The following is a 13,744-nucleotide window of genomic DNA, read 5'->3' as shown; positions in this document are numbered from 1 at the left end:
CGACGCTCGACACCTCGACCTTCGTCGCCCCAACCCTGCCGTGACCGATCACAACGAGTTTTGCGAAAACACAAACCGACCGAGCGTGTCTCCAACAAGCCCTCGATTCACGTCTACGCCTCATATTTCGTCTCTGGTCGTCAATCTGATCAACCTCCTTGACTTGGTTTACCTCGTCGTCGCGCCGCTGACCTCCCACCCTACTGTCGACGCTTCTGCCAGTCGAGTCCTTGGTCCTTCGACGCCTGCGATACCCGACTATTCGAACACAGACGCTTCCTTTGCTTCGTTGCATGGGAATACCATCCGTCATTCTAGTTCGCGACTTCCTTTTACGGTCATCCCGACGCGCCCTTTGAACGGCGTCGTCATGCCCCAAAGACCGCGATTTTAGACAAGATACATACTCTCCCGTGTTAACTGCATCATCACAACGACAGATTATGACCGAAAAACCGGTGTCGTTGTCTACGCAGTCCGCGGCTCCTAGTCAGATCGCTCCCGTTCTACCGGGCGCAATACCCAAGGACGAAGCCGCTCGACCAGCGGACGGAGCGGAAGAAGAACCATATACAATAAAGTGTATCTGCAACTTCTCTGACGATGATGGAAACACAATTTATTGCGAGACATGTGATACGTGGCAGCACATCGATTGCTTTTACCCCGATAATCGAGATGAAGCCATTCGCGAGGATTTCGCACACTCCTGTGCAGAATGCAAACCTCGGCCCCTCGATCGTCAAAAGGCTATCGAGCGTACCCTCCGTCTCAAGAATGGGACTGCGGGAGATGAACGTACCGACAAAAGAACAAAACGACCTCCCTCGAAGAGTCACAAGAAGAGGTCGAAGCCCGCTGATTTACCAATGAATGGCCATGCTAGCCCCCAAGAGAATGGCAGATATAATCATGCTGGAGATCAGCAGCCCCCTCCTAAAAAAGCGAAACATCGTTCTTCACAATCCGTCAGCTCACAAGCCCCCAAGCGGAGTCCCTCCTACGGAAATGGCAGATCAAATACTGCCCATCCTCCAAGCCCTGCCACCACCCCACCAGATCTGCCTGAAGATTTTCAAATCCACCAATACTCCCAAGGGTTCTACAACTTGTACAATGCGAGAGACGTCCCCGACTCGCACAACAATGCCTTCGCTAGTCTTGCCATTCCCACAGCGCTTTCTCGCTGGCTTCGCGACCCCAATACGATGAGGAGTGAAGTGGGGAGGCGACACTCAGAGGTCTTCCAAAAGACGCCCGCGAATCTGGAAACCAACAAGCCTAAGCTTGAAGTTGGCGATACCACGAGAACACTGGATGACGGCAAAGCTCTCAGATGGAGGTTTCTAAAATCCAGTACACCAATTGAGAAGGATGTGCCTCTTGTTGAGCTGAACGGCGCAATCGGATTCCAAAAGGACTACTGCACTGATCCAGCAAACCTTTGGGCCGATCTATCCTCTCCCCTTCCCTTCGTCTTCTTCCACCCCGTCCTGCCTTTGTATATCGACACACGACAGGAGGGTTCCTTGGCTCGCTATGTCCGCCGAAGCTGCAAGCCCAATGCCCAGCTTGATACATATCTTTCTGACGAAAGCGAATACCACTTTTGGATCGTCAGCGACAGATATATCTCCGCCAACGAGCAAATCACCTTGCCGTGGGACTTTCGCTTAGAGAAGAGTGTACATGCTCGTTGGCTTCACCTTCTTGGGTTGAGTGATGACGACTCCTCCAGCAATGCAGAGATACCAGTGGATGAAACAGAGTACATGGCGATATCGAACTGGATGAACCGGATTCTCTCGGAATATGGCGGTTGTGCGTGCGACCTGGATAACAACTGCGCGTTCGCACGCTTCCATCGCCAATACCTCCATGGGAAGCCGCAAGTGCGTGGGCCTGCGAAGAAGAAACCAAGAAAGTCGAAAACACAGGCCATCTCACCAACTAGCACAGGGCAGACCATCACGAGTCGAGCTACAAGCGAAGGTCATATTGAGGACAGTGTAGATCACGACAACAGATCACAGTCAGGCTCTCTGCGAAGTAAACCACCCAGCCGTGACCTTACTCCTCTTCGACAGGGCTCTTTCGATCAATTAGGCATCCTAACTGAACCAACAGACCGAGACAAACGCAAGGTTGCCATGGTTGAGGATACTTTCCGCCGTATGGAGCAGCAACAACCACCGAGAAAGAAGAAGCGTGTATCCGATGGTACCTGCTCTACTTCCTCCAAGTCCAAGCAGCGTAACGGCTCAGTGGCATCCCATGGCAACTATGTTGATGCTGGGACTTGCAGGAGCCATTCCGGATCACCAACTAGCACCTCTCCACACATTCATCAAGGGCCGTCGATGCCCAACCAGAGTCTTGCAGCCTCCAGGTCCCGCGAGTCTTCAATTACACCCCGAGGGGTGTACTGCGATGCTGCAGTACAAACCGACCCAGTTGAGGGCGCCTGGTTCAGCGAGCATAACCGATCTCCGCGTCCGAAGAAGCGCATAATTCCGCTTTCCAAACGACTACTCAACAGCCGCCATAAGGTCAAGACCGAAGAGGACGACATCCGAAGAAGGTCTTCAGTCAGTCAAGCCTCTAATGGCACTGCAATGGAAGTTGACTCGCCTGTGGAACACGCTCCGTCAATTAAGCGATCAGAATCCGAGTTGCCGCCCTTGTTCCCTCCCTCCGGTGATGCTCCTTTGGCGGATGCTTCGTCACCAGCTACAACCCCTGTCCTGGGATCAGCTGCAAGTGATACCTCAGCAAGGACAAAAACCCCGGACTTCCGCGTGCAGTTACCCCCTGTACCCTCCTTTGACAGTACAGGACTGGGCATCCACAGCATCACAACTCCTCAGCCTGGTGTGGTGGCACATTCGCCTCTTTCTGGTCCATTGCCTAGTCCCTTTGCCCCACCGGCTGTCAACGGTGTAGCTGCCCATCCCAGTCCAGTGAAAAAGAAACTTAGCCTGAGCGACTATACGAAAAGTCGCATGAACAAAGCCGCCGGCAAGACCGCTGGCGGACACGCTGTCCTGAAGCCTTCTATTTCAAGCCCCGAGGATACCAAGGTCGATATAGTGGTCGATTCACATTCGATCGAGAAGCCTCCGGAAGGCATGGTTATGGCCCCTGTCGCTGCGACGAATGGCTCCTTATAATACCACGATATTTAATGCCGCCACTGTTTGAAGATTTTCTTTGTTTTCTTTTTTTATGTTTCCCCGGGGATGGCGGAATCAAAAGCCTGGAGTTCTCTCATTTCTATATACTGGCTGGTACGTCAGATGATTACCCCGATGGTATGGCGTTTGAGGAGGTTATGAGGCACTGGCCCTGGGTACTGGATTTGGCCGGTCTGTCAGAGAACCCCAGTATCTGAATGAGGTGACGGCGCAGCAGGTTGGTGCCTACGGACCAATGGAATTTTTCATTGGGGGTTGAATGTGAGAGAAAAGGCATAGTGGCCATATGGCTTCTTGTTGGGTTCTTCGTCCTGATCTGTGTTGATATGAGCGGATTGGGAAAGGAAAGAAATAGGTGGAACACAGTTATCGAGCAAGGTCTTTCGAAAGAAGACGTCAAAGGACTCGTTTTATGTAATTATATGCGTTACCCGTGCTTGCATGCATGTATGCATCAGACTTATGTAGTACTGCTTGAAACGATGGGAAAACCACCCTTTTGAAAGACACATTACTTATTATCGCCCACTCTATTGTGATGCATCAGTGCGGATGCAATGACTTGATTACCCGACATTTGGAAATGGACCAAGCGATACTGTGAACAGACGGGGTCAGATTGGAAGATGTTATTTCCCTAACTTCTCTCTAACTACTCCAATAGGTCAAGCGGGTTTCTTTTCTTCCAAATTTCACTATCGTCTGATTATTCCAAAAATTCCCCTCTTCAATACTGCGCAGTAGTTCCCCAGTTGTCTTCCTTAAAGACCAACAGTGCCAACCGATGTCTCACAAACAGCCCAAAAAGCCCAACGGCAAATTGGAAGAGAGTCATTTCGAGAGCCAACCGATCCTCGCGGAGTGGCCCACGCCAAACAAGCCAGAGATTGAGGATAGTGAAGTTGCTCGTCTCGACAAACTGGCCCTTGTCGTTAACAGTCACCTTCAGTAGTCGCAGCTGGCTGAGGAGAAGCAGACCCCGCGCGACCAGGGGACGCGGCTGCTTCTCAGCAGACCAGGGCGTCATTGAGGGCTCAAGAAGACCGCTTCGGGCATTGAAATGGGGAAGTCGGTGGCGTGGACAAGGGATCAGGCCGAAGATCTGAGGGGTTGAGTAAAGGAAGTTGAAGATTTGTGGAACGAGGAGTAGCCCAAGCGTCTTGGAAAAGTGGCCAAGAATACCGACTACGGCAAAAACCATACCAGAGAAGTAGCAGTATGTATCGCCTACAAAGACCTTGGCCGGGTACCAGTTATGGTAAAGCAAGGCGCATGAGACGCCGATCCATGGCAGAAGAAAGTAGAGCGAGAACAGGTGAGAGTCAGTCGCAGGGTGCGGGTAGGGCGTGAAGAGGTACAAGCAATCGTTGAAGGCGAGAAGGAGAGCGACAATGACGCACTGAGAAACTTCAATACCGTTGATGCCAGCAAGCATGTTGATGCTCTGGGGACAGAACATGGCAACACAAGCCATGTAGACGTAGTAGAGTGCACCAAGGTCGAATAGCTCGCCCAGATAAGGCTGGAGTTGAAGAGGCAGAACAATGGATGTGACGTCAAAGTCGACAAAGTAGACGACCAGAAGAGGGATCGAGGCAATACCAGGAATCCACCACTTGTGTCGCCAACGGATGTCAAATAGATCATCGCCAATACCCAAAAAGGCAATAGTTTGGAGAGAGATGATGGCGCTCAGAAACGACGCGAGCTGTAGGGGTTAGCTGAATGTCAAAGTCAAGAAGAACCACATCAATACGCACCTTGTTATGGGGGAACTTGTGCAAGAAACGCCCCTGGTTGACTTTCTCAAGCTCAACCACGACATCGCGATTTCCACCACCACTAGTGGCCGCAACAATGTCCTTGTAGAAAGGGAAAGGGATAAAGACGATGAGGCTGAGTAGGTAGACAGCCGCGCATACAGCGCCCATGCATTCTGGAATTTCATTGCGCTGCACCTTGCTCAAATCGCGACCACGGAAACCGGCGCGCATAAAGGTAGGTCCTAGCCAGCGGATCATGGCGAAGCAGAGCGAGAAGCCGAGGAAGGACAGAGCCAGAGATGCAATGAGAGGTTCGCCATCGCCGTGAAGTGTGTTTGCGAGGACGGCACACGATGCGCCCGAGATGAGTGAGAGGGTGAGGATCTCGGTACGAGAAAGTGAGGTTGCCGTTGTGACAGTCATGATGGGTGGGTGTGTAAGAGTTGAGAAGGTGGGTTTTAGTTAGATGAGGCCTGAGAAGGAGAAAGAAGGAGAAAAGAAAGAGGAATGGCGCATCATGAATGATCCAGTTGAATTAATCGTCGGCAATCAAAGCAAATCAATGCTTAGAAAGGTAGATGCCGAAAGGTTTTAGGCATCAAATGATTGTTACAAAGTGAGGTTTTGGTGACACGTTGTTGCACTGCGGAACAGAGAGAGCCGGGATGTGGAGGCCCTGTCTGGGTCTGGGTCTGGGGATACGACGCGGAAACACGTGCAGTGCATTAAGATACCGGAGATGAGAGGCACTTTGGGTTTATTATAACCTCAATCTTATTTTATTCGATCGATCCACAAAGTAAAGAAAGTTAAGTTGATCTACGTGTTTGTTCAAGAATAATCTTTAGTCAAGGCAACACAAGATTTGGTTGGCCTTCTTTGCGTCAACATACTACTAAGCAAGAAACAGGAAGCATAGATATATATCATCACTCACCAAACATCAAACATCAAACGATATTTATATCATAACTCATCCAGTTCATTTATTCGCTTTTGAGGGTATATCGCTATCGTTTGTTAACTCCAAAATTGTATGCAAGCAAATGATCCTAGACATCCATCCATCCAATCCATCCATAGAATAGAGTCAGAGCGGAAAGTTTGTGATTGCGAGCCTCCCAGCCAATTCGTAAATCCAAAAAAGCGCCTTTGTTCCAGTTCAGTTCAGTTCGTCCATCTTTGCCAACCTTATTCTATAAGCTTCATCATGGTTTTCCCTTTCCGTTTGGCAGCAGGGCTGGGGTATCTCCTACACAATATTCGTGGCCGTCTTTAAATTTCCTTTACAAAACCCACCTCAACCAGATTATCTGGGTTGATGTTCAAATTGGCGAGCTTGGTTCGTGAGTTCTCACGAACCCACAAGAATGCTTCCAATGCTATCCGCCGAAGAAGCTTGGTGAATCCCATCTTCTCCTCTTCTTGCACCCGCATGGTTTGCTTGCCCATGAGATAGACAGTCTGTGCTTCCTCAGCAGCTCGAAGCGCTTCTAGCTCACCTCGAAACTCCGGGGGCATGTCATTCTCATCAGGCGGGAATGGCCCTCTCGTGATAAAGGTCATTAACTCGTTAACAATAATTGCTGCCAAATTGGGCGTGAGAATGTCATCCATGTAGCCATGTCGGAGTACAATTCGGTAACACGAGGGAATCTTGGTCGTGACTCGGGCAATAACGAAGCGCTGGTCATATGGCACTGTGGGCTGCGACAATGATCGCATGTGGAAGAAGACGATAACCTGCGGTCGCGTTTGGAACTTCCGGATGAACTGTGTGAAGACTTTGGGAATATGGTCTCCAGTGCCTCCAACTTTATCGAAGAAGATGCCGATGCCCGGGGCTGTCATCACCTGCCCACCTCCAAACTCCGGTTGAAGCCTGAATCGTATTGACCGCATCGAGCCATCGCCAGTTATGCCTCTGGCAATCGAGTTGTTTCGTGAAGTGCTTCGGGAGGATACGATGAATTCCGAAGGATCAACCATATCCCGCTGCTCTGCTTCCCATTGCTGTTCCTTGCCCCATCGCCAAAGTATGAAAAAGGTACTTAGAATGAAGGACAAAACCAACGCAAACCAACCACCATCGGGAACCTTATTCAATGCTGCGATTAGATATATACCGTCGAGCAGTATAAAGATCAAAAAGCCCAGCAAGACGATGAGTGACTGGATTCGCCAGATGATAAGCGCCACCAAGCTTACCATACAGGTCGTGATAAACGTGACAATTATGACACAGACGCCGTAAGCGTGTCCCAAGCTTGTTGTCTGTAAAATTTCGAGTTAGGTATAGTTTCAACAAAAGATAAGAAGCTGACGTACATTATTATAGACAGCCGTCACCACCACTGTCCCGATCATCAATAGCCAGTTCGCAAGCGGCATGTAGATCTGATCGTGGAATCGACGGCTGGTGTGGACCGTTTTTATATGAGGAAAATAGCTGAGTCTCATGAGCTGAGAAATGAGCTGAAACGAACAAACGATTAGAGCCTGACTGGCAACGATAGCAGCAAGGACAGCTATGATGATACTGAAGTACAGGGTGCTCTCGGGCACGGTGCGGAAGAAGGGATTCGTGAAGGCCAGTCCGGTTTCGTCCTGTGAGATGAAGGCTGCTTGGCCGCAATATGTGATTAGCAAGCATGGAAAGGCCAGGCACAACCAAGACAGCTGGATTGCTCGCTTTCCAAAAGCACCGAGATCTGCAAAGAGTGATTCGACACCAGTAAACGCAAGAAGTAGTCCGCCTAGTGACTTCCAGCCGCGAGCTTCATTTCGTATAAGATATAGGAAAGCGTAATGAGGACTGAAGGCCTTAAGCACGGTATGATCGTACTGAATGAGGTTATATATGCTGATGGACAAGTTGTAGAGAAGCCAGATAACGACGACAGGGGCAAAAGAGGTGCCGATTTTAGAAGTGCCGAAGAACTGCAATCCGAAAAGCGCGACAAGGATCGCGCAAGATATTCCCACGATAGCAGGCCTACCGAGATCGGGCCTGATGACCTGGATTCCTTGGACAGCTCCCAAAACAGACTGGGCGGGCGTCAAGATACTGTCGGCTACAACCATGGAAACTCCCAAAACACCAACGACCTTCAGGACGCTTTGAGCAACTCGGCTTCTTTCCAGAAAATCGCGGGCCATTCTCCCGGCTGGTGCCAGTTCAGCGCCCGTTTCACGATCGAGGCGCACGACGATTCTCTCTGGGCCATTAGGGTCGGTACGAGCGATATTGGCGTATCGAGAAAGTAGCGAGTATAGGGCAAAGGTGCCTCCTTGTCCGTCATCATCGGCTGATAACACAATAAAGCAATATTTAACCGTCACGATGAGAGTGAGGGACCATATAATGATTGAAAGGGCGCCCACAAGGTCGTGCCATGACGGCTGTTCGGTAAAGGTCGAGCTGAAAACATAGAGAGGGCTGGTGCCGATGTCGCCATAGACGACACCAGCGCTTTGCCAGGCGAGCCATAATAACACAACACCTCTGTACGTCTTTTAACAGTAGACAGGTCAGAATTCGGTTCATCATGTCGTAGTTTCCCATCCTTGGCGGCCTACCTGCTTGTTTTCGCGACATAAATCCTCATGCTCGATGCGCTGTGCCTTTTCCTGGTCGTGCAGGTCGCGGGCTTCTGGATCCGTAGGGGCTGCATCTTCGCTTTCACCAGCAGCCGCATTGACCCAGGCTTCTATTCTCTGGTTGCGGGCATTGTAAGAGATCATTTCGATCGGAAGTCGACAAGGTCACTTGGTGACACTAGGTCCAGTTCCAAAAGGAAGGGACCAAATCATTGGGGCCTGCGCTTATATATTCTTTCTGACCATGTACTGACTAGGACTAGGATGGAGCAGAATGACGAGCCTAACCGAAAGACTACAACGCCATGCCTGCCAGCCTGGGTGAAACTGGCTTGCTGGTCCACTCGGCCAACAGCCACAATTATGGTCTGCCCGTTGACCTCCTTGACTGCCAAGAGGTCTTGGTGCCATCCCCAAAGTGCTGATAGGTTGAAGCGTAACATGGCAAGCTCGGATAAAGGCATTTTGTTTCCCAAATCTCCCCACCAGAGATCGTACCGTTAGTTTCTGAGGGTTTTGCTGCCAGTGGACCCGGGGCTGTGTATATCTTCTGTACGGTGCGGTACAGAGGCTAAGAGGCTGGGAAGACCCGTTCTCCCCTCACTTGCAGGACGAACGGCTCTACCCAGGCACCTAGCAAGGGTGCGGCCAAGAGGTTGCTCTCCCTGAGTCGAGTTGAGGTAAGTCGAAAGATTCGAGAATACTGCCGAGATGGTGGACACACCTTGCAGTCCAATGGCATCTCGACACCATCCGCACATCCTTTAATGATCCTATTCCCCCCTCCAATCCGGGTGTCGAGAAGTGCGGGGACAGCTGGAACTGGGGCAATGATTGTCCCGTGAGATGGAGAGTTTTGAAGGTCAACAAACATTCGTAGTCAAAGAGCCGTGGCGCTAAGACGCTTCAGTGCCTCTGCGTCTGTCTCGGTTTCTTGGCTGCTTATCCTTTGCATATGCAAAGCAAATGCATCGTAAAAAGGGTCTCTTCGGCCCTCCGAGACCAGGTGCTTTCTGACTCTGAACAGCCTGTGTACTGTAGGGATTGGGCCGAATATTCCCGGACGAGCGTCTGGTCAGTCCATCAGCCTCTTACGATATACCCACGTGATTGCTTGAAAGGTCGAATTGGTTGATCGTCTCGTCGTGCCTCTTTACTGCTGGAAAGAATCTGATATGTCTCATTGACTGGGTGAGTATGTATAATGTACAGTACAATACACAGGTAGGCAGGTAGTCGGTGTCAGACAATCGTATGTATTTCATACATTACGACGCGTCCCCGATATTATGCTCCGTTCTTGAAGTGGGTGTGACCTGACTTATTCTCTGATTACCCCAAAAGGCCACTTGCATCAAAAAATGGAGTTGGTGCACGATCGAGGTTGTTACAACTCAACTCCAATCCTCCACTTACATTTACATCCATGGCCCGACTTGCCCGACCGTGAAAGCGCCAGTGGAGGCAGGTACTAGTCGGGCCCGTACTTACAGCAGGCGGTATGTACCTATTAGCTGGGGAGTCAGTGGAGGCAGCGCTGACTACCGCCTAAAAACCCCACACACAGATCCATGGATGGATGGATGCCGAGATTCCACAGAATGCCCCTAGGAAACTAACTGCACTCACTAGGTTGTCGGGACTTTTTGATAGCCCACCTTACTCGTGTAATGTAATCCGCTTACTCATGATACCCTCATCTTCAATGATATCGCGAACTTGTCCATCGAATGATTTTGCAGCAAAGCCTTATAATTAACAATAAAGCAACCATGTCTAAGATGAATGAACATGAGATCATATTCAGCCATACTGTAGTCTATGCGTCAGCTACACACAGTACAGGTGTACGTCATGAGCTACGATTGCCAAGATGAGGTCCAAGAGAAAGATGCACTTATCAGGTGGCTCGGCGAAAACCTTCGTGCCGGCCTGCCTTTATAATCGCGGAGATACATAGACACAGTACTGTATGGGTATGCATCCGTATCTACACTACTGTACTCCATGCAATTCCACCCTCCACCACAGATACCTACAATTTCCGTTCCCGACAAGTGCCATGTTGGTTGTTCAAGTTAGCGGTTGGTTCATGCACTAACTACGGGACGGAGAATAAATTAGAGATTGGCGGTTAGTTGCCATAGATTATTTTGAATGTGGTATGCAGAAACATGGTACCATCAAGAAACGCCAAGCATTATGTGATTATCTGGGGGGGAGAGGCCTCAGCTCAGACCAAGTCCCAAGTCACCAAGTAGGACCATCCCATGGCATATCTACCGACCTTGGCGAGGAATTCTTCGCCTGTGACTCCTCTTGCATCCTCGCGGTCGCCGAACTTGGTCAAAACGAGTAAACGTACTGATTGGCCCCGAGGACCCAAATCCCACGCATTCACGTCAAGCCAGTACCAGAACCCATTTGTCTCCATGGGTATCATCTCGTCTCTCTGACCTTCGCCCCGAGGAAGGCTGAGGAGCACCAACCCTTCTTTTCCACCGCATTTATCCTTCGTCCAGTGCTCGCAGATCTTGGAGTATTGAAAGCGCACTATCTCTCCGCTGTCAATGGAGATGTGACGCTGCTTCGGCTCGATACTGGGCTCTGAAATGCCCTCTTCAGCCGTAGTCCCACACATCCCATGAGGCTCGCCTTCAATGCCTCCGGTGTAGTAATTTTCCCACGTAACAGGCTGCCCATTGGCTCGGAACTGATGTCGTGAGTCTGCTGGGAAATGCCTGAGTCCAAAATGCTCGTTGGCATTTGTGAACTGCAGAGGTGAGAACTTTGCCACGTAACTTTGTCCATCAAGATGACCAGCTCCCCAGCAGGCATCTAACAACTTCCAATCGCCGCCATCGATGCGCACCGCGTTCCAGGCATGCCCAGTTGGCTTGGCTGGTGGCGGACGTTCACCCTTCTTGAGCGGAGTGTATCCAAATCCCTTTCCGTGGCCAGTAACAACCACACACTCAAGACCAGCTCTGTTGGCGATCGCTTTGTATGTTTCTGCATATCCTGCGCAAACAGCTCTGCCAGTAAAGATAGTATCTTCTGCGGTCATATGCCTGACATTGTTACCAAAGAATGCGGCAACATCATAGTTAATGTTGTAATGGAACCAAGTGAATATCGCCCGTGCCTTATCCGTATAAGAAGGGAAAGGGCCACAGAGCACCTGTGCCAAGTAACCGACTGGGTCGTTCCTTGGCACGGAGTCTCGAGGGTATTGCGCAGCAACGGCATCAGGGGCGCTCCAATCACGACATATGAGACACCCGTATACAGGTTCAGGTGCAGTTAAAGCTTGTGTTTCATATGCTTCAATTTGAGCCATCGAAGGACGAGAAGCAAGCGGTACCGGTGGTGGCACATCTGCTGGTTGTGGCTGGCCAGGGATTGGGGGTCGTGCAGGTAGTGCTGGTTGGGCATCTTGGGCCTTGTCCTTGTTTGAAAACCCAAGAATAACCGGCCTTTTCGATTTGCCATTTTCTGATGGTCTGGGCGGTATCTTCCTTGGCTGAGATACTGTCTGCGGTTCGGGCGTGGTGTCTGCTTGTGGTTTCGCTGGGCGGGCGGGTAACCTTGGGGGAAGATCAGGTCTAACCGGAGGTGCAGGCGCAATGGCTCGTGGAGGCGCAATGGCTCGTGGAGGCTCAATGGCTCGTGGAGGCTCAATGGCTCGTGGAGGCTCAATGGCTCGTGGAGGCTGTGGCGATGGAGGAGCACGTTTGGGTTTCACCACCTCCTTGGCCGAGGCTTCTTTCTCTCTTCGCGAAGGGGGTAGTTTTGGGAGGTTCGCAGGATCATAGGCCGGTGGCACTTTATAAACGGCCCCATCAGAGTTGACACTTGTCACTGATGAAGGGGGCCTACCTGCAGATAAAGTAGAGATTGCGGAATTCTGCGATCTCTCTGAAGAACCAGAGTTTCTCCTCACCATCAGACTGGATTGAGTTGAGGGGCGTCTCGGCGGCAAAGTCGGTGCAGACTGCGTGGTCGAAGTGCGGCTGGGGAGTGGAGGCGGGGTTCGTCGTTGAACGACATCTTGACCGTTTTGCGCTGACAGTTGTGGTGTTGACGCTTTTCTCAGTGGGCGAGGAGGAATCGTTGGGTTATTCTGCGAAGGGCTTGGGGTTGCTGATATAATCGGTACTGTTTGACTCCTGCCTTCGATAGCTGGACGAACGGGAGGAGGCGGCGGCGGCGGTCGCTTGCGAACTGGTCCAGGTCCAGGACTTGGGCTCGGGTTCGGGCTTTGAACATTGGCGAAGCTCTTCTTCTTGTTGAGGGCAGCAATACGCTCAGCCAAGGTGTTGAACTGGGGCTCTTCTGTGTCGGCCATTATGTAGGGGGTTTATTTTTCGAGTAATAGCGGTGGTTCTGAAATTCACGACGATGAATTGATGATGAATAGTCCTAGATGCGAATGCAGGGATATTTCATGTTTTTAAGGGAGCGCAATATACAAATGCTTGGCAAATGCTATAACGAAGGTGGGTAGAGTTAAGAATGAAAGATGACAGTTGGAAACGTAACAGAAGAACGAGGATGGGAGAAGGAAAATGGAAGAAAGAAAGAAAAGGCCCAGCAGGTCGATATGGATAAGTTCCTGGGGGGGTTAAGCAAGTCATTAATGGAGAACGGATGATTGAAGGGGTTCTACACAGCCCTGTAGGTGGACCGTGGGCCTAGGTTACGACTTAGAAGCGGGGATGGATGTAAGGGGAGAGCCAACACTACAGCTAATGTTTCATGATGTTCTAGAGCCATTTGGTAGACTGATATGGATGCTACTATGTAGTCTACGTGGGTGAATATTGGCTAGAATTGTTATAATTATGACTGTAAGAGAGATCATTTTGTTTTGTTTCTGCTATTCAGGATAATACTCTACCATCTTGATCACACATCCATATGCAGCAGTCTGACTGCCTTATTACTACCACTTCTGTGGTGACTTGGCTCTCGGCAATTCTGTGCCTAGTCCAAACACAACACGATCGACTCATTGTACCTGATGATCGGACCTTGGTTATCTCGTCCCTCTGTTACAGCAAGCTGACAGTCACTTTTCCGCTGTTAGGCATTCTGGTAGTCGAGGCAGAGATCTCCTACGGTTAATGTGGTGAGCTGACAGGAGACGCTGACCTACCTATGCTTTTGCTGTGTGAGGATATACGG

The 13,744-nt window shown here is 50.4% G+C and overlaps 4 protein-coding genes across 4 annotated transcripts; 1 reads left to right on the top strand and 3 right to left on the bottom strand.

Moving 5' to 3' along the window:
- Positions 1 to 443: 443 nt before the first annotated feature.
- On the top strand, positions 444 to 3,170 carry FIESC28_06757 (uncharacterized protein; the record flags this gene model as incomplete). Its single annotated transcript, XM_031160900.1, has 1 exon — positions 444 to 3,170. One exon carries the CDS (start codon positions 444 to 446, stop codon positions 3,168 to 3,170), a length of 2,727 nt encoding a protein of 908 aa, XP_031015071.1.
- A 751-nt stretch (positions 3,171 to 3,921) lies between these two features.
- FIESC28_06756 (uncharacterized protein) lies at positions 3,922 to 5,380 on the bottom strand (the record flags this gene model as incomplete). The annotated part of the gene is made up of 2 exons (XM_031160899.1): positions 3,922 to 4,902; positions 4,955 to 5,380. The coding sequence occupies 2 exons, from the start codon at positions 5,378 to 5,380 to the stop codon at positions 3,922 to 3,924; spliced, it is 1,407 nt and encodes a 468-aa protein (XP_031015070.1).
- An 852-nt stretch (positions 5,381 to 6,232) lies between these two features.
- Positions 6,233 to 8,701, bottom strand: FIESC28_06755 (uncharacterized protein; the record flags this gene model as incomplete). The annotated part of the gene is made up of 3 exons (XM_031160898.1): positions 6,233 to 7,231; positions 7,286 to 8,470; positions 8,537 to 8,701. The coding sequence occupies 3 exons, from the start codon at positions 8,699 to 8,701 to the stop codon at positions 6,233 to 6,235; spliced, it is 2,349 nt and encodes a 782-aa protein (XP_031015069.1).
- Positions 8,702 to 10,790: 2,089 nt separating this feature from the next.
- FIESC28_06754 (uncharacterized protein) lies at positions 10,791 to 12,905 on the bottom strand (the record flags this gene model as incomplete). Its single annotated transcript, XM_031160897.1, has 1 exon — positions 10,791 to 12,905. The coding sequence occupies one exon, from the start codon at positions 12,903 to 12,905 to the stop codon at positions 10,791 to 10,793; it is 2,115 nt and encodes a 704-aa protein (XP_031015068.1).
- Positions 12,906 to 13,744: the final 839 nt, after the last annotated feature.

Source organism: Fusarium coffeatum (genome assembly GCF_003316985.1).
Source record: "Fusarium coffeatum strain FIESC_28 chromosome Unknown BRIP53273_contig_143, whole genome shotgun sequence".
NCBI classification, from domain to species: Eukaryota; Fungi; Ascomycota; class Sordariomycetes; order Hypocreales; family Nectriaceae; genus Fusarium; species Fusarium coffeatum.
The sequence above is the reverse complement of the archived record's forward strand: the minus strand, read 5'-3'. Positions and strand labels throughout refer to the sequence as shown.